Consider the following 20,554-nt stretch of genomic DNA (forward strand, 5'->3'; position numbering starts at 1 on the left):
CTTGACCAAGTCATCATTGAGTAGAGAGTTGTTCAGTTTCCATGTGTACGTGGGTTTTCCATTGTTTTTGTCATTATTAAATACCAGTCTTAGTCCGTGGTGATCTGATAAGATGCAAGGGATTATTTCAATCTTTTTGTATCTGTAGAGGCTTGTTTTGTGACCAATTATATGGTCTATTTTGGAGAAGGTACCATGAGGTGCTGAGAAAAAGGTATATTCTTTTGTTTTAGGATGAAATGTTCTATAGATGTCTGTTAAGTCCATTTGGTTCATAACTTCTGTTAATTTCAAAGTGTCTCTGTTTAGTTTCTGTTTCCATGATCTGTCCATTGCTGACAGTGGGGTGTTGAAATCCCCCACTATTATTGTGTGAGGTGTAATGTGTGTTTTGAGCTTTAGTAAAGTTTCTTTTATGTATGTAGGTGCCCTTGCATTTGGAGCATAGATGTTCAGAATTGAGAGTTCACCTTGGTAGATTTTTCCTTTGATGAGTATGAAGTGTCCTTCCTTATCTTTTTTGATTAATTTTGGATGAAAGTCGATTTTATTTGATATTAGAATGGCTACTCCAGCTTGTTTCTTGGGACCATTGGCTTGAAAAATTGTTTTCCACCCTTTTATTCTGAGGTAGTGTCTGTCTTTGTCACTGAGGTGCGTTTCTTGTATGCAGCAAAATTCTGGGTCTTGTTTGTGTATCCAGTCTGATAGTCTGCGTCTTTTTATTGGGGAATTGAGACCATTGATGTTAAGAGATATTAAGGAAAAATGATTGTTGCTTCCTGTTATTTTTGTTATTAGAGGTAAAGTTATGTTTGTATCTTTTTTGGGGGTTGTTGGAAGATTACTTACTTGCTTTTCCTAGGTTGTAGTTTCCCTCCTTGTGTTGGCATTTTCCATCAATTATCCTTTGAAGTGCTGGGTTTGTGGGATATTGTGCAAATTTGGTTTTGTCATGGAATATCTTGGTTTCACCATCTATAGTGATTGAGAGTTTTGCTGGGTATAGTAATCTGGGCTGGCAATTGTGTTCTCTTAGTGTCTGTATGATGTCAGTCCAGGCTCTTCTGGCTTTTATAGTCTCTGGTGAGAAGTCTGGTGTAATTCTTATAGGTCTGCCTTTATATGTTACTTGACCTTTTTCCCTTACTGCTTTTAGTATTTTTTCTTTGTTTTGTGCATCTGATGTTTTGATTATTATGTGACGGGAGGTATTTCTTTTCTGGTCTAGTCTATTTGGTGTTCTGTAGGCTTCTTGTATGTTTATGGGCATCTTGTTCTTTAGGTTAGGGAAGTTTTCCTCAATAATTTTGTTGAAGATATTTACTGGCCCTTTAAGTTGGGAATCTTCATTCTCATCTATGCCTATTATCCTTAGGTTTGGTCTTCTCATTGTGTCCTGGATTTCCTGGATGTTTTGAGTTAGGAATTTTTTGCGTTTTGCATTTTCTTTGACAACTGTGTCAATATTTTCCACCGTATCTTCTGCATTTGAGATTCTCTCTTCTATCTCTTGTATTCGGTTGGTGATGCTTGCGTCTGTGACTCCTGATCTCTTTCTTAGGTTTTCTATCTCCATGGTTGTCTCCCTTTGAACTTTCTTTATTGTTTCTATTTCTAGTTTCAGATCCTGAATGTTTTTGTTTAATTCCTTCTTTGTGTTTTCTTCCATTTCTTTAAGGGATTTCTGTGATTCCTCTTTAAGGGCTTCTATCTGTTTACTTGTACTCTCCTGTATTTCTTTAAGGGAGTTACTTAATTCCTTCTTATAATCCTCTATCATCATCATGAGAAGTGATTTTAATTCTGAATCCTGCTTTTCAGGTGTGATGGGGTGTTCAGGGCTTGCTATATTGGGAGAATTGGGCACTGATGATGCTAAGAAACTTTGGTTTCCGTTGCTTATGTTCCTGCGCTTGCCTTTCGCCATCTGGTTAACTCTAGTGGTACCTGCCCTCACTGTGTAAAACTGGAGTCTGTATTTCAGGTATCTTGCTTATTGCAGAGCTCCTCAGAGTCCAGAGGTCTCTGTGGTCTTATGCTCCTAATCTCCTGGGTGGAATAACTCCTGGGACTCAGGCCACCTCTTGGATCTGGAAATCCTTCTGCTCTGAGTGCAGTGGGTCCTCGATGACTCAGGATTCAGTTTCAGCTGCTCTGAGTGCAGTGGCTCCTGGATGACTCAGGATTCAGTTTCTCAACAGGACAGGAGCAGACCGACTCTGTGTCACCTGCTCTGAGTGCAGTGGCTCCTGGATGACTCAGGATTCAGTTTCTCCACAGGACAGGAGCAGACCAACTCTGTGTCTGTTCCAGCCCGGAGGACCAGGCAGGGGCAGAAGGGAAGTGGAATTCCGGAGGGGCGGGGTTTGGGTAGCTGCTGTGCCCTGGGAGTCCCTGGCTCCCCGATCTATCTCTGGGGTTTAGGGAGTGAGATGGAGATCTTACCAGCTGCTCTGAGTGCAGTGGCTCCTGGATGACTCAGGATTCAGTTTCTCAACAGGAAGGGAGCAGACCAACTCTGTGTCTTTTCCAGCCCGGAGGCCTGATTTTTTTTTCTGGGTTTTTTTTTTCCTGGTTTTGTTGTTGTTGTTGTTGTTGTTGATGTTATTCATCTGCCAAAGCTATAGGCACAAGCAGACACCTGGATTTTGACAGGTGTCAGTTTGAACTTAGGTCCTCTTGTTTTAGAGCAACCACTCCTGCACACTGAATCATCTCCCCCATTCTGTTGGTTAGAGAACCAAGAATTAGATAATATCACACCATAGTTATTTCAAAATTGTTTTCCTATACCAGTCAAAAATAGTAAAGGAGCTAGGCGGTTGTGGTGCACCCATGCCTTTAATCTCAGCACTCGGAAGGCAGAGACAAGTGGATCTTTGTGAGTTTGAGGCCAGCTTGGTCTCCAGAGTGAGTTCTAGGACAGCCAGAAGTGTTACACAGAAAAGCCCTGTTCAAAAAATAAGCAACAACAACAACAAAAAGTAAATGAACTATTTTAGAATATGTTGTATATGGTTTAAAAATTGTCAAGTACAACATGTAATAGAGCAAGTATTTACCATGGATTCATTCAGGGAAGGGTTGTAGTTTGGTTTGTATAGAAACTGGGTTGCTTTTTTGCCTCTCCAGGATTGCTGTATATGAATCTTCAGTAATTCTTTTTAGTCTTAGTATCCATAAAGAATCAAGTTGGTGTTTAGGTATATAAAGAATGAATATAGTATTCTGATTTTTCTGAGAACTGTTTTGAACTCAAAGGATACTCTTTCCAAAAGAAATTAAACATGCCAGTAGGCATGTTTGTGTTTTGGAAGTGGGTTTTAATGCTAATGACTGAACATAGAATCTTACATGAGAGGCAATAGTTATATCCCTAGTCCTCTCATTTACCTTCTCAACTTAGAAAAATATACTGTTTAAAGCATATGAGTATTTTGCCTGCATGTATGTCTGTGAACCGTGCATGTGCTTGAGAGGCAGAGGCAAAGGGTGTGTTAGATCCCCTGGAGCTGGAGTTACAGTTACGAGCACTATGTTGATACTGAGACCCAAACTTTGTTCCTTTGGAAGAGAGGCAAGTGCTCTTAACCACTAGCCATCTTTCTGGCCTTTTGTCTTAAAACTTTGAGACATGTGGGGGTGATGGTGACATACATCTTTACTTTCAGTATTCAGGAGGCAGAAGTAAGCAGATCTCTGAGAGTTCTAGGCCAGCATGGTCTGCAGAGAGGAGTTCCAGGACAGCCAGGGCCACACAGGGAAACCCTATCTTTAAAAACAAACTTTTTAAAACATGTTCTCACCAAGTTTCCCAGACCAGACTTGAACTTTGAGTATTCCTGCCTCAGCCTTCTGAGTATCTAGAGTTATGTAGGTCTGGCTTTAGCTAGTGTTCTTAACTTGGATATCCCATTTCAAAGCCTGTACGTTTTCTCAATAATGATACATCTCCCTTCCCCTTCGTATAAATGGACCTTAGTTAATAGTTTGTAAAAATGATTATTGTAGTCCGTTTTTTTCTCCTCTTTTATTGTTCTGAGTATCAGCACCTCGAAATTACCCTTTGTATCTACGTAATGATCTGCATTTCACTTTCGGGACTAGCAAAATGACTCAGTAGTTAAAAGTATGTACTACTCTTGCAGAAGACCCAAGCTTGTTTTCTAGCACCTATATCAGGTGGCTCACACTATCTATAACTCCCACTCCAGGTTGAGTACCTATACATATGTGCATTCATGTACACAGATATACATGTATACCTATAATTAAAATAAATCTTATTTTAAAAGTCTTGTTCTTTATTGTTTTTTATCTCTGATCGTTATAGTCTTTCATATTTTTTAACCCAATAGATCATATATACAATGTAATATTGCTTGAGTCTGAGTCTCTCCCCTCACCCCCCACCCCAAAGGCAGGGTTTTTCTGTGTAGCCCTGGCTATTCTAGAACTCACTGTATAAACCAGGCTGGTCTCAAAATCAGAGACCTCAGAGATCATCTGTCTGTTCCTCTCAAGTGCTGGAATTAAAGGCATGCACCACCACTGCTTGGTCTGAGGTTTTTTTCTACAATAGGTTTATTTTTGTGTGTTAGAAACAAACTATTTTAAACATGTTTCTGGTATACATGGAGCACATAAGCTTGTGTTTCTATAGAATATACATGTGGCCTATAGCACTGTGTATGTACATAGCACTTTATAATACATATTATTCTCATCCTCATGAGTGCTGTATCCAAATTCTTGTTGGTGTACATCTTTGGATCAGTTTGTTTTTTTAGTAGAATCTGATATTATAAAGTATTTGACTTTCTTCCCATTTCTTAGCACATATCACTTAAAACCCTTGAAACTTTAATTGTTATAGTATCTTTTGTGTGTTAGTCAGATAACTAAGTATGTAAGGGCCCCTAAATAGCTTCAGGATAGGAGTTGATTGCCTGAAAGACCATGGCATTATTAGTGGTCTTTTATATTTACCTTCTAGCTTCTAGAGAGAAAAGACTGAAGATTGGTGTGGTTACCAATGTTCAGTGTAATTTAATGAATTTTACCTAATATAATAAATGTACAAAAACCAAAAGAACTACTTCTGAGAGGCTGTGCGTCTGGGAGTTCCTGTAAGGAATGGTCTATACACAGGAAGACAGGATGAGGTCATGGAACCTTAATTTATAGTCAGAAGCACAGAAAAGATGATGTGGAACTTGAAGCTAGTGTCTGAATTTAGGGCAGTCTGAAGGAAGTGAGCCCTTTACTGTGTCATTTAATACTACCTCCCAAGTAGGGATGTTAGGACTGAATTTGAATTAGTAGTCATCCAAACAAGTCCACAGCAGGAGTGATAGTTTGTTTCCTGTTGGTAATGGGAAACCTAAATGTGACACATTGGTCACAGACATAGGACAAGCTATGTTTATGTATTCCTATCCTTAATAAAAAGACAAATAACCCAATTTTTTAAGGCAAAGGATGAATAGACACACCTCCAAAGAAAGTGCACATGGTTAATAAGCACAGGAAGACATGCTGAACATGATTAGCCATTAGGGAAATGCTAATCAAAACCATAATTGAGATGCTACTCGTTACACATGTGGATGGAGTTGGGGATGTTTGTTTGCCTGCTTATTTGGTTGATAGGTGTGGTTTCCTTTTTGCTTTTTCTATTTCAGGCAAGGTCTCATGTCACCCGGGTTTGCCTAGAAATCAGTATGGTAGACTAGGAACACTTGAACTCATAGAGATTTGTTTTCCTCTAAGTGTTGGGATTAAAGGCATGTACCACAATATGGTGGAGATAATTCACAATGACAGGCAGTAACAAATGATGTCAAGAATTTCTAGATATGAGAGCCCTCATTCACTCTGCTAAAATATCACGTAGAAGACAGAATGGTGATTCCCCAAGTCTAAATATAATGTTGCTATATTACCCAATTGTTTCATTCCAAAGGATGTACCCATAATGGAAAAAAGCAAGTCCATATAAAGATTTTCTATTTAGAAATGAATGTTCATGGCAGTCTTCGTATTCCTGATAATAGACAAAAAAATGTAAGCAATTAAAATTTCTATCAACTAATGAGTGAATAAAAAGTGTGGTATATCCCTACAATGGAATATTATTCATCAATAAAATGAAATACTAATAATGCTGTGTTATAAATAAGCCCTGAAGACATGTAAGCAAATCAGGCAAGCCCATAGAGACAGAGTATTTATTTATCTATTTATTTTGGTAGGACTAGGGAAAATGGAAGTGGGGAAGATGGTTTAAGACAGTGGTTCTCAACTTTGCTAATGCTGCGACCCTTTAACACTTCCTCATATAATGTGGTGACTCCCAACCTTAAAATGACTGCATCTATACTTCATACTGTAATCTTGCTGTTGTTATAAATTATAATGTAAATGTCTGATCTGCAGGATGTCTGACAGATGACCCCTGTGAAACATTGTGACCTACAGGTTGACAGGTTTAAGAGAAAAAAGCTTCTCTGTGGTATGATAAGGCATTCTAAGATTGATTGTGAGGATACATGTATAACTGAGAGTACTACACAGCACTGAATTGTATATTCAGTATGTTTGTACATACCATTTCAATAAAACTGTTTAAAAAAGAAAATGTTACTAAACTTTTTAATCCAGAAATTAATGCAAAAGAAAGGGCCACCTCAACAAATGAATATATGCTTCCTTAGCGTTTATTTCTTTTTAAAAAATTGGGTGTATGCATGTGTTTGTAGAGGACAAAGCAACTTTGGGAAGCACTCTTAGGAATGTCATCCTCCTTTGAGACCGGTCCTTTCATTAGCCAGGGAATCACTAATTAGGCTAGATTGGCTGGCCAATAATTTACAGGGATCCTTCTATCTCCACCACCGCAACCCTGGGATTATTCCCACACTATCATGCTGGGTCAGACTTATTCATACTTACAATTTAAGCATTTTACCGAGGTATGTTCCCAGCCCTATTTGACATCTGTTTCTAGTCCTATTTATATCTTTTGGGGAATCACTTTCAGTTCCAGGAAATGGAAGGTAGTACTGTAAGATCAGTGACCAGTTCCATGGGAAAAGGAGCAACAAGACCGGTTCCACAGGAGTGGAATTTATTTTAGATAGAGGAAGGGAGGGAGAGAGGGGGAGAGGGAGAGAGGGAGAGAGGGTGGGGGGGGAGGATGGCGGAGAGGAAAGAGAGAAAGATGGGGAAGCTCCGCCTATTTATACAGATGAGGATGATGACGCACTGAGTTTGGACCTATACCAACAAGTACCAACTATAATAGCTCTTATTGCAAGAGTTCTGTAGCAGATATTTCTTTTATGATCCTAAATCCTCAGGTGTAAAGAATATGGACTTTTGCCAAGCTTGGTGGCACATGCCTATAATCCTAGCACTTAGGAGTTAGAGGCAAGATAATTGTGAGTTCGAGACCAGACTCACTACTTAGGAAGTTCCATGTCAGCCTGGGTTACAAACCAAGATTCTATCTTTAAGAAGAAAAAAAAAGGAAATTTTTAAAATTATGGCAAATTTAGGTGAGTAAGCCCTTACAGATTAAAACATAGAGCCTAAATCCAATATCTTGACTTACACCTGTAACTACAGCACTCAAGAGGATAGGGCCAGGAGGATTATACACAAGTTTAAAAACAGCCTGGACTACAGACTGAGACGAAGTCTCAAAATCAAAATTCACAGGAAAAATGGCTTTTCATTGACTGCTAGGTTACACATGGAAGAGTCCTACTAACATTTTTGAAATTTAATGTTACATAATGAAGTTAAGTGAATCAATTAATTGTACAAGCATACCTCATTTTATCGAACTTTGCAAATGCAGTGCTTTTCACACATTAAAATAATATAACAACTCTAAATTAAGCAAGCCAGTCTACAATGTTTTTAGTAGCACAAGTGATCATTGACATCCTTAAGCTATAAAGTATTTTTAATTAAAGTTACTTTTTTTTTTTTTCAGAAATGAAGCTTCTGCACACTTAATAGGCTACTGTAAAGTATTAACATTGTTGCTGTTTCTTTTTTGTTTGTTTTGGGGTTTTTTGTTTTTTTGTTTTTTTTGAGACAGAGTCTTTCTGTATAGCCCTGGAAGTTCTGGAATGCACTATGTAGATCAGGTTGGCTTTAAACTCACAGAGACCCCCTTGCTCCTGCCTCTGGAGAACTAAGATTAAAGGAGTATACCAATTTATATAACAATGTGTTATGTTTTATGACAATGTTGCACTGCTTTGAATAGGTTTCTTTTGGCCTGCACACACAGAGCCAGCCTTTTCAATCTCTTGCAATCTTTCTTTTGAGTTTTCTCTTTGATTTGCAGCAGCTTTTCATATTCTGAATGAGACCTCTTTGAGATACATATTATAAATTCTATTCTTGTACTCCAGGTTGTCTTAATTCTTTGTGGAATCATTGAACATGAAGTATTAATTTTAACTTAGTGTAAGTTTTCATTTATTTGCTGTCTTGTTAAAGAAGTCAGCCCATCCCCAATACACACACACACACACAACACACACACACACACACACACACACACACACACCTAAACCTAATGCATATGAAAGCCAGAAAACAGTCTGAGATGTTATACCACAAAACCATTTACTTGTTTGAAACAGGATTGCATTGTTCTAGAGCTTCCCAGTTAGGCTAGAGTGCTTGGCTAGTGAGTTCCAGGAATCTCTGTCTTTGCTTCTGAATACTGAGATTATAAATACCTGGCTCTGTGCCCCAAGCTTTCAATAATGTGTGTTGTGAGGGGAGCAGTATACACATGGAAATTGCTTGTCTGGCACATGGAAATCAGGGCACCTTAAGAGTGAGCCCTTAAACCTTTGTATCTTTTCTTTGAGACAGGATCTCTCATTGATAGGCTAAGCAATCCCCCAGGATCCCATTTGCCTGCATCCCTCAACACTCAGATGATAAGCACATGCCAAAACTCTTTCTTCATTGTGTGGACCAGTATGCATGTCAGTGCAAGTGCTTTCCTGCACATGAGGGCTGTCATTCATTCCTCAGGAACTTCCCACCTTCTGTTTGAGACAGCATCTCTCATTGACCTGAATCTTTTCCTCTAAGCTAGGCTACCTAGTCTAGAGCTAGGGTTCTGCCTGTCTCTATCTTCTATCTCACCTTCACTGCAATTACAGGAATTTTACTGTGTTTGTGTAAGTTCTGGGGACTGAACTCCTATCCCTACGTTTGCACAGTAAGCAGTTTATCACATGAGCAGTCGTCCTAACCCAAGAAATATTCTCTAACTTGACTCAGATAATATTCCATATTCATGAGGACTTCTAAAATTTTGTTCGTTACATTTAAAAGCTTTGCAACATACTTAAGATTAAATTTTTCATATAAAAAATACAGAGTAGCTAGGAGGATTGACTCTGAGAGGATCAATATGTGTTAAGTGTTTATGTGTGTGTATATACATTTATGAGACATCGCTTCTGTCTCAAATTTTTTTGGCTTCATTAGGAAGATCTTAAATGTTAATTAAACAATTTCTTTGTGTTTCTCTCTTTATTTTGTTTTGGATTGTTTGTTTGAGACTGTGTTGTGTAGTAAGGATGACTTTTCCTGTTGCTCCTGCATCTCTGTATCCTTAGTGCTAGGGTACACATGAACCAACAATTTCATTTTTTTTTTCTTCTGGAACTTCTATAATGCAGTGTTATTCTCCTGTGTACACACACACGCACACACTATCTCCCTTTTCTTTTTTTCTACCCCAAATCCCCAACTGAACTAATTTAAAATACCTGTCCACATTCAGAAATTCTGCTTGACATATCTGTTCTTAAGACTTTTAAATTTTAAATTTTTCATTCATTGAAGTTTTCAATTCTAAGATTCTGTTTGGGAGTTTTGTTGTTATTTGGTGTTGTTTTGTTTTGTTTTATTCAGGTCATGAATTGGCTTTTCTGATTTCATTAAATTATCTGTCAGGTTTGTTTTTTCTTGACTCACGTCATGCTTCAGTAAGATCATTTATTCAGAACTCCTTTCTAGGCAGTTTGTAAATGTACTTTTATTTGAGGTCAGGTAGTAGGAGATAATTGTGTTCCTTGACAAATGTCATTTTTACTTTTACATGTTTCTATTGTCCCTAAATTGATATCTGCATCTAATACAATAATCTAGCTTGTTTTATGTTTTTCCCCTTGTGTAGAGAGAGATTTTTTTGTTTTTCTACCGGTGTTTAAATTGGGTATGGTGTGTAAACTTTGATTCTAGGTTAACTCTGTATGACTTCTGCAGTTTTCTTTAACTGTGGTTCTTGTAGGAAACATCTGTACTGATGTCAATGATCTAGGCTGAACACTTAAGTCAATATGGTGGTAGTACTACAGCTTTTCCTCCACTTGAAAAGGCCAGGCTTGCTTCTCTTGGCTTTCACTGTGTAAACTAGTATTCCCTAGGCATGGTCACTGAGTTTGGGAGCAAGGATTTCAGCTTTTTTGCTGGACATAGATCTATGCATCATATACAGACATGCTGGAATGACAACTCTCTCTCAAGAATGGAGATGCACATAGCTACTAGCCCTCAAGGGAGGGTGTACTCTAGCAGTGGATTCAGTTTCACAATGGCTTCAAGCTATAATGGATTGGATCATGGTTGTGAATCTATATTATGGGCTCCTACTCTGGTAATAAAGTTACATAAACTCCAAGCAACTTTCTAAGTTATAAAGAGCTTATGAGGGCCACAAGAGTCATCTGTGTAGTCACCCACAGGGCAATAGAGACTATTGATGTCTTGTTCTTCATTTCTTCTTAAGAACTCCATCTTAGTTGTCAGACAGTCATGGTTGAGGGAACATCTCATAGAGGAGACAGCATGCTTCACTCTTTTCTGTGGTATCATTGGGGATTTTATGTTCCACAGCAATGTCACCACTGCAGTCAGATTTGTTACTTACTCTTTGGTATAGTCTAGTCTGTTTCTCTTGAAAGAAGTGGAAGGGGTGGAGCTGACAACAGTGAACAGCAGACAGCTCTAGTCAGTCACTCTGCTGGCATCTTTATTTTTTAAAACAAGTACATGGTAAGAACTCTCCCCTCCCTCCCTTCCTCCCACCCTCGTGTGTGTGTGTGTGTGTGTGTGTGTGTGTGTGTGTGTGTGTGTGTGTGTGTGTATACAATGTGCATGCCGTAGCCCATATGGGTAGGTCAGGGAACAACTTGTTAGTCTCTTCTCTCCTCCTACCTTCTGGGTTTCAGGGATTGAACTCAGGTCATCAGACTTGTTGGCAAGTGGTTTTACTTTATTATGGTCCCTGCTTCTTAATTTAAATTCTAAGTACAGTATTTCATTGTAGATGTCCAGCTGGCAATCTTCTCTTCTGGTATGTTGAAAATCTGATGATAACTAAGCATTTCAGTGTACCGATATATTCACTAAGTCTTTTTTTTTTTAAAAAATTAAGCTCAAGGTTTTTCATTAATAATGCATAACTCAATAATAGGAATATTTTTCTTGAACTATACCCACAATACATTATCTATACCTTCCATTTTGAGTTTCTTTAAGTGGTATGAGAAATTAAGCCCTTAACTGACCATGTTAAGCCAGGCCTGGTGGCACGTGTCTGTAATCTCCTCACCATGAGAGCCAAGGTAGGATAATCTTGAGTTTTAGGCCTACATGGATAAGACTAGGTCAGTTTGTGGTATGTAGGACAGAACTAGCTTAGAGTAAAACTCTGGCTCTTTATAAAAGCAGGCAGCTTTAGTGTTTCAGTTTCTCACCCTTATCCAATTTTCTAGCACTTTATTGAATTTTAAAAGTAATATTTAGCTTGATGATCATGGAAATACTTGGTTCTTCATGCCTGATTTAGCTATTTAAATAAACTACAAATATACAAATTACTAATACATGTTACCCTTGGCAAACATAGACCCCATTGTATGATCAAGAGTGTGTGGATTTATTAGTGGAAGACTATGAGTCAAAGTACCTTGGGTAAAAACTAGTTATTCATAATATCCAGGAATCCAAGAATATTGGTTAATTATGTGAGTTAAATAAAGGTTGATTAAGAGCTTCTTGTGTTCTGTTATTTAAGTAACCATTTAGGGGACATATAATTGTTTTCAGCATTTGCTTCCTACAATGATTGAATAAACAGGCTGGAATTCATTTTTTAAAAAGTTAAGTTTTAAAGCCATATTTTACTAAAAGGAATTTTAGTTATTTTTTATTGCCTGTTTTTCAGTGTTGAACTGTAGTAGAGTAAAATAAGATCTGTATTTTTCTTTCATTATTAATTAATTCCCTTTTATTTTGATTTGCGTAGAAGACTATTTTGTTACATGAGTCATAAAATAGCTTCATAGTATTGTGAGCATTGAGTCACAGAACTACAAGTGTCTCGGACACAGATGACTCAACATTCTGTGTCATCGTGCTTTCTGTCGTGTTTATGCATTGCGTTAGAGATGGTTTTCTACTGGACTGGGTCTGATCACATTTTAACATTAGCAACATTTGTTTGTTTAATGGGTAACACCAAAAAGCCTAGGCAACGCGTTCTTTTAAAACACACTTATAAATTAGTCTTCAGCTTTCAGTAAATCCTTATCTTTCAGTTTTTGCTTGATATTTCAGTGTGAGCTTTTGAACAACTGTTTGCATGATTTCTCTCAATGTATTCCATTTCCTGGGGTGAAAATTAAAAAGTGTGATGTAGTAGATTCTAACTCTGGTCATAGAGAGGAAGAATTCTTAGGTCACTAACTTATTTACCATTAATAGCACTAAGCTAACTTCCTGTACAGTATCTCTACATAGTACTGCCTCCCACTCTGACCCCCAGTCTGAGTTGTTCTTTTCTTAGAGTAATTTAGAGAGTCCCAGCTAGAAAATCATTACAAAAATCAAGGAAATGTATTATCTTTTGCAATCCTGAGCTGAGGAGATAGCTCAGTGGGTAAAGTGCTTGTTGGACAAGCATGGGGAACAAAGTTTGATACCTGACCCCCACATAAAAGCTGGATGTGGTGGCATATGATTACCAGCACGAGGAAGGCAGAAAGTTACCTGGGGATCATTGGACAACCAGCCTACCCTAATCAGTAAGCCCTGAGTCCCAGAACTGATCCTGTCTGAACAAAGCAGACAGTTGTGATGAAATCCTGAGGTTGACTTCTGGCCTCCACATGCACACATACACAGCCCATGTATCCACACATACAACATCCCTCCCCCTAAAAAGAACCCATGGAGACTGGAGAAATATGCTGCTTTATACAAGCTTTTTTTCCTGAACAGTCTACAAGTTGGTTTTCCAAGATGGTGGCTCAGTTCTTGAGATCATTCACAATCATATCATCATACTCACAGTCTGCTGTGATAGCGGCCTACATCTAAATATTCAAAGCTGGCTCAGTTTCAAATCTGCTATTAAGCCTATGGGAGGTGGGAAGATACTCCAGATATAATCTAGTTTATGTTTTGTTTTCATTTCATTTTGTTTTTTAGATAAGCTTTTGCTGTATAGTTTAGCCTGATACACTAAATACAGAACTCTACTATGTAGCCCAGAGTAGAATTGAACTTTGATCTCTCTGCCTCAGCCTCCCCAAATGCTGCTGTTGTGCATGCACAGTCATCCTTTTAAAGGGATGGCCTTTTGAAAAGGTCTGTGGTTTGGCTTCAGTCTTCTACTATTGGTCCACACTAAGTATAAGTAACGTAACTTCAGGTAATTTAGGGTTATAACTTCTCACCATGTGAGTCAATGATAAGCTACAACTTGCTTTCTATAGACAGCAGGAAGAACGGAGTAAAAAAAACCCTTAATCTATTACAAAAGCCTTCATGAATGTAAATTTCAAAATAATTATCCCTAAATAAATACATTTTTAAATACAGCCATGTCAGTAATGGTCAATTGCAAATTTGTATATTAATTAAAAATCTCTTAATGTGACATTACTTTGTGCCTTGCTTCATCAATTGGAGTACACTTGACTAGGAGAAAGAAAATTACAAAGCTGTACATTTAATGGAGTTCCCCTTTTTGCAGGAAGATTTGGAATAGGGTATATTTTTCTTCTTTAAAACAGACATGTGTGTATTCTGGATATGAAAGTAAAAACTTAATAAACATTAAAACTAACCTTAGAATTATGTTAAAGGATAATTTTAAACTCACAAAGACATTTTTTTCTATGCTCCCTATTAATACTCCTATGGAAAAGTTTTATTAGTAGATTCTCTGATTATTTGAAGTTTGTATTTAGTGTGTTAAGCTGACAGTTCTAAACTGTTTTAAAATTGTGGAAGTATATAGGGGGGGAAAGTAACATATAAAAAATATTTGCTCAAGCTCAGCATAGCGGTGCGTTCCTTTAATCCCAGCACTTGGGAAGCAGAGACAGATGGATATCTCTATCTATATAGTGAGACCTTGTCTTGAAAAACTGTGTGTGTGTGTGCGCGCACGCACATGTGCATGCGCGTGTGCGTGCACAGGAATGTGTGTATGCCCAATTGCAGTATATGAATCAATAAAGTCTCAAACTGTTTCCTTGTCTATATTTCAACTTTTATTTATTTTTTGATGGACTTTATACAGGTTGAATATTCCTTATCTAAAATTCTTGGGATCAGAGTGTGTGAGATTTCAGATTTTTACAAATATTTGGAGGGGATATTTGTTTGTCTGTCTGTCTATCTATCTATCTATCTATCTATCTATCTATCTATCTATCTATCTATCTAACATTGTTTTGAGGATGAGATTCAAGAATCAAATCGTGAGATTTACCATCTCATATGCCTTATACACATCAGCAGAGCATAATTGTGCATAATATCTTTAAGAATTTTACATGTGAAACAAAATTTCGAGCTGGAGAGATGGCTCAGTGGTTAAGAGCACTGACTACTATTCCAGAGGTCCTGAGTTCAATTCCCAGCACCCACATGGTGGTTCACAACCATCTGTAATGGAGTCTGGTGCCCTCTTCTGGTGTGTCAAAAGACAGCAATGGTGGTATACTCGTATGCATAAAATAAATAAAATCTTTTTAAAAAAAAGAAACAAAATTTCTTCAAAGTTAATTTTTCATTTATGATGACATATCACCTCTTGAAACCTTTTGAAATTTGTTTCATTTCAGATATTTTTAAAATAGGACTGGCAGTTTGGCTCAGGACTGGGCAGCTTGGCTCAAGCCATGGTTTATAGCCAAGAACATTTGTAAAGGCTTTTACTTGTCTTAGCTATGAAACACCCAAGATTTTGTTGGTGAAACTTGGAGAGTAATGTTTTAGAAATGATGATAATTTGGTCGTTAATAATGTTGAATTTCATTCACACTACATTGTTTTTTATTTTTTTAAATACTATCTTATCTTTTCACAGGACAACGAGAAGAGAACTCCTTTGCACGCTGCTGCCTATCTTGGGGATGCAGAAATCATTGAGCTGCTTATTTTATCTGGTATGGCAACTCCTGAGATGAGTTCATGGTGTCTTGTCATAGTGAGTGTTTGTCAAGCTGGAATGCCTGCGGAATGCATAACCTGTGTCTTAATATTGGTCTCATAAGTAAACCAGTTTAATTATTTACAAAGTTTGATCATATAACTTGTTTTGGGTGCTTAAAGTACTTCAAGAATGCTGGGCAGTGGTGGCACACGCCTTTAATCCCAGCACTTGGGAGGCAGAGGCAGTTGGATTTCTGAGTTCAAGGCCAGCCTGGTCTACAGAGTGAGTTCCAGGACAGCCAGGAGTACTCAGAGAAACCCTGTCTCGAAAAACCAAAAAAAAAAAAAACCTTCAAGAAGTAGATCAAAGATTACTGTCCTTACAGACTTTTCTAATTCGATAAATACAAGCCATTTTATAGTTTGTTTAAAAAATAATAATTGCTACTGTGGAAAAATGAAAAACAAAGGTAAAGAAAAATAATAGGAAAGAGACAAATGTTATAAAAGGCCTTCTGCATTTTAATTTTAATGGTCTCATTAAATACAGAATTACGAGGAGACAGTTGCATCTTTCCAAAGGTGACTTCTCCAAAGGAAAAGGGTATAGTTGCCCAGCAACTAAGTGGTAAAAAATAAGTCTTACTGTGTACAGAAGTTTAAGGTGGTGCAACAGAACTTCTTTCTTTAAATGGCTTTTTTTTAGAGCTGAGGATATGATTCAGTTGGTAAAGTGCTTATTGTGCAAGCATGCAGCTTACGTTTAGATCCCTAGCACCCTCCTAGGAATCCAGGTGCAGCAGTACAGGCCTGTAATCCTAGTACTAGGGAGGCAGAGACAGGGGGATAGCTGGAGTTTGCTAGCCAGCCAGTTTGCCTAGCAAAAGCAGTGAATTCTAGGTTCACTGAGACATTGTCTCAAAAAATAGATGGAAAATAACTAAGGAAGACAGCCCCACATTGGCATCTGACTTCCACATGCACATCATACCACAGGCGCCCATATCAGAACACACGCACCAAAAAGAAAGTAGCTTTTATTCAGTTTTTTGAAGGTCTTTAAAATGCTTTTGAAGAAATTATGCTTTATGGCCTGACTATGTAACTCAGTTGGTCTAACATATAGGAAGCCCTGGGTTTAATGCCCAGCTCCCCAACACTGCATAAACTGGATGTGATGGTATACATGTTGCTGTAATCCCAGCTCTTGAGAGAGAACAGCAGGAGAATCAGAAGTCCAAGGTAATTCTCAGCTATAATATGTAATATGCAATAATGGACAACAACAATAACCCTGTTATAAACATAGTGGGAGGAAGATACAACCTGAAGTTGTCTTCTGACTACCACACACATCATAGCAGATACATATGTGTACTCTTAACACATCACTACATACACACACCATATAGGTATATATACAGCATACACAGATAAAATAAGAAAATGGCTATGTAAGAAACAGTACAGTTTTATTTTAATGTCTAGGACTTTTGATAACTACTGCTATGGATTTTTTTAAAGAATCCTATTTGTTTTATTTTAATATACATGCTATTTTATATGATCTTGAATGAAGAGGTTCATTTCCCCATTTAATTAAATTTTTTATGCCTAGAAAAAACTTCAGATGCTAGAACTGAGTCAAACTCAGTCTCTTTCTTTTAAAAGTGAATATTTCCAGTAATGACTTTAGTTACCAAGTAAAAGCTGTGTAATAACTAACTGCAGTGCAAGTAAGTTCATTCAGACCAAATGTACTTCATTTTTTATAGCAGCCCAATCTCCTTTATTGAATCCACTGTTGGAACTTCCTCAAGTCCTTAGGGTTCCTTTCAGTGTGATCCGTTGGTGGTTGGCTGTTAACCCTCCATCACGTGTCAGAACTAACTAGGTTTCCTGCTTGATCTCTTCATTAGCAGTGTTCTTTTGTGGAGAGATGACCCAGACAGCTCTAGATCATCTGAAAGATTGTTTGAGATTTTAGAACACACACAGCCAAGAGAAAGGAGCCCAGTGACAGTAGACAAAAATGTTCTTTTGTAGAACTCAGTTGCCTTCCCTGTATCTGCAGAAGCTTCCTTCAAGTCAGTGTCCATGCTCATTGGGTACATATTTTCCTATAATGGATAGACATTTTTTATATTTGGGTTTATAGTAGTGTGTTAGTTACTATTTAATATCTGTGATAAAACGCCATAACCTGTTAACTTAGAGAAGGAAGGATTTTGGGGGGGGCTTATGGTTCCAGTAGGGTTCATAATTATTGAAACAGCATGAGAGGAGACTGAAGGCTGGAATATGACTACTCACATCTAAAACCACAAACAGGAAGTAGAGACAGAGCACTGGAAACCGCACACGGGTTGGTTTTTTTCCCCCACATGGCTTTTAAAACCTCAAAGCCAGCCCCTGCTGACACACCTCTTCCAGCAAGAACACACCTCATAAGCCTTTCTCAAACAGCTGGGGAACCAGGTATTCCAATGTCAGAGACTTATGGGGGTCATCTCATTTGAACCACCACATTCTACTTGTTGGCTCACAGAAGCTCCTGATCAGCTCATAATGCATGTAAGTGCATTTAGTGTAACTTTAACCCCCCTCCCCCCCCATAGTGTCTTTCAGACTGTGATCACACACTAGACTTTTACAGACACTGGTACTGTTTTAAAGTATTAAGTCTCTTCTGAGATTCAAGACAGCAGTAACTCCCTGTAAAATCATAAAACAAATTATATACTTACATCATAAATGACAGAAGATATACATTACCATTCCTAAAGGGAGTAATAGAGGAATAGTGGAGAAACATTAGACCAAAGAAAGACCAGAACCCAGCAGGGCAAACTACAAATTCTGTAGCTTCTTGTCTGATATTAAAGTGCTTAGATTGAAATGCTGTTCCAGCTTTTCTACCTGAAATATATTACACCAGCAGCAGCAGCAGCAGCAGCAGCAGCAGCAGCAGCAGCAGCCTGGTTCTGCTATCAAGAGTGTGGAAATCTGTACATCTGGAGTCTTCAACACAACCCAAATTTCACTTTCCACAGCTTCAGGCAGTGAGCTCTTCAGGACTGCATACAAAGACTCCTTTGCCACATAAGAAGCCTCAGTGACTATTAAGCTGGAGAGGAAGCTTATCTTCCTGTATATCCTTCATAACTCTAAAGCCAGCACCATGTGGATAACACTGCCAACTAGAGCTGCAAACGTGGATGAATTCTGCCCCTCTATAACCACATTACCAGCAGCTATTGTTTTTGTTGCTTTTTAGGGGCAGAACATTTTTTTCACAAGTTGAAAGCTTAGTTGGGTGGGATATTGCCCTAAGGGCACCCTTCCCTTTATTCCACTACAGATTTGGCCCCGCATTAATGATGTGAATCGTAACAATTACAGCCTCTCTTGCAGCACAAGCCATGTTGCCAATGTCCTTTTTCTCTCTGTACTGTACATTTTGTATTTCTTCCTACTGCATTTGCTCCTTTGCCTACATTTGACTGATGCTAATAACTATACAACAGAGCCAATATTAGGCCATCTTGAAATTTAACTTAAGGCAAGTTCTTAGGACAAGAGCAAAAAACAGCATGGTCAAGTCTGTCACAGCAGTATCCTACTCCCTCGTGTGAATTTCTCTATTAGTTATTTTTCTATTGCTGATGTAAAACACCATGACCAGGACATCTTACAGAAAGAAGGCTGTATTTTGGAGTTAGAGTTCCGAGGGTTAGGGTTTGCAATGATGGGGACAACCTGGAAACAGGTAGCAGATGTGACAGCTGTAGCTGAGCAGGAGCGGGCTCATATCTCTCCACAATCAGGAACCAAAATGAACTAGGAATGGCGTGTAGCCTTTGAAACCTCAAAGCCTGCCCCCAGTAACATGCTTCATCCAGCAAGGCAACATCTAAACCTCTAACAGGGCTACCAACCAGGGACCAAGTATTCAAATGCCCAAGGTTTATGGGGAGCATCTCATTCAAACCACCACAATTAGTAGTAGTAACTATCTCCTCATTCAAGGTAATGATTCCTCATATTATTTCATTTTTGATGATTTGTTTTAAGATTAAATGTTTTTTTTTTTAAATTTATAGTTAGATTCATTGGAACATACATATTTCTAAACGATGCACCCCAAGATTTGTAAGTAAGTAGTAGTGTTTTGGCCTGGTACGTTTAACCAAGCTTTCTTAGCATCTATAGTTATGCTGAGATCCACTGGAATTAATAATTGTTCTAGAAGGAGTAAAATAACAAGTACATACTTGTATCTTTTTAGAACTATACTAAAATTAACCTTTTCTTTTATCCTATTCTGCCCTCAGCTCTATAAAAGTATTGCAAAACAAGAGAACTAAGACAGCACTTACCAGCAGCATTATTTACAACTGAAGCTTGTACTATCATAGCTGAAAAGCTAGAGCCTTGAATCAGACTCAAGACATTCTTTTCAGTTCACATTAACTCTGTCATAATCTGAACCTCTCTTCTTCTTTGTACCTACCCTTCACTACTACTATTACTTCACATTGAGTAACATTTGCATACATGTTATTTTTTATTCTAGAATGCTTCTCTTAAAGACTAAATTTTCTCATCAATTAAGAATAGGTATTTTGTTTGGAAGCTGTTAATTTAATACTTCCATTCAAATCATATGTTAGTAGACTACTGAATGTTACCTTTTCAGGATGTGGAAAGCATTATTGAAAAATTCATTTCATTGGCCTCTTATAGAAAGTAATTCTTAATACAGAACAGGGATCTGATATTTCTTCCTTTGGAATTAGATCTAAAATGTGCACATCTGAAAAGCTTGTAAGTAAGTGTATTAGCCAGGGCTGTCATTTGGAGAGGGGGGAAGGGGTACCTCCCTTGACTTGTGAATATTGTAGACAGAGGTCCTCTCCCTCTGCTTTCACTCCATCTATGTCAGTGTCTACATTTCTTGTTCTTTTACTTAGTTCTTTGTGAACTGTGTATTGAGAGCTGGTGAAATTGGCCCAGTGGGTAAAATAGTCATCAATGCCATCTTCCTTAAACTGCT

General features: G+C 37.9%; 1 protein-coding gene across 4 annotated transcripts in view; it reads left to right on the forward strand.

Annotated features, from left to right (window-relative positions):
* Nucleotides 1-20,554, forward strand: part of Ankrd28 (ankyrin repeat domain 28) — a 157,510-nt gene that overhangs the window by 76,605 nt on the left and 60,351 nt on the right. For all 4 annotated transcript variants that reach the window (XM_028787483.1, XM_028787485.1, XM_028787484.1 and 1 more), the window contains exon 3: nt 15,434-15,512. In XM_028787483.1, the coding sequence (XP_028643316.1) occupies nt 15,434-15,512 (79 nt within the window). The remainder of the gene's footprint in view (nt 1-15,433; nt 15,513-20,554) is intronic.

This window comes from Grammomys surdaster, unplaced genomic scaffold, assembly GCF_004785775.1.
Source record: "Grammomys surdaster isolate TR1022 unplaced genomic scaffold, NIH_TR_1.0 125669, whole genome shotgun sequence".
NCBI classification, from domain to species: Eukaryota; Metazoa; Chordata; class Mammalia; order Rodentia; family Muridae; genus Grammomys; species Grammomys surdaster.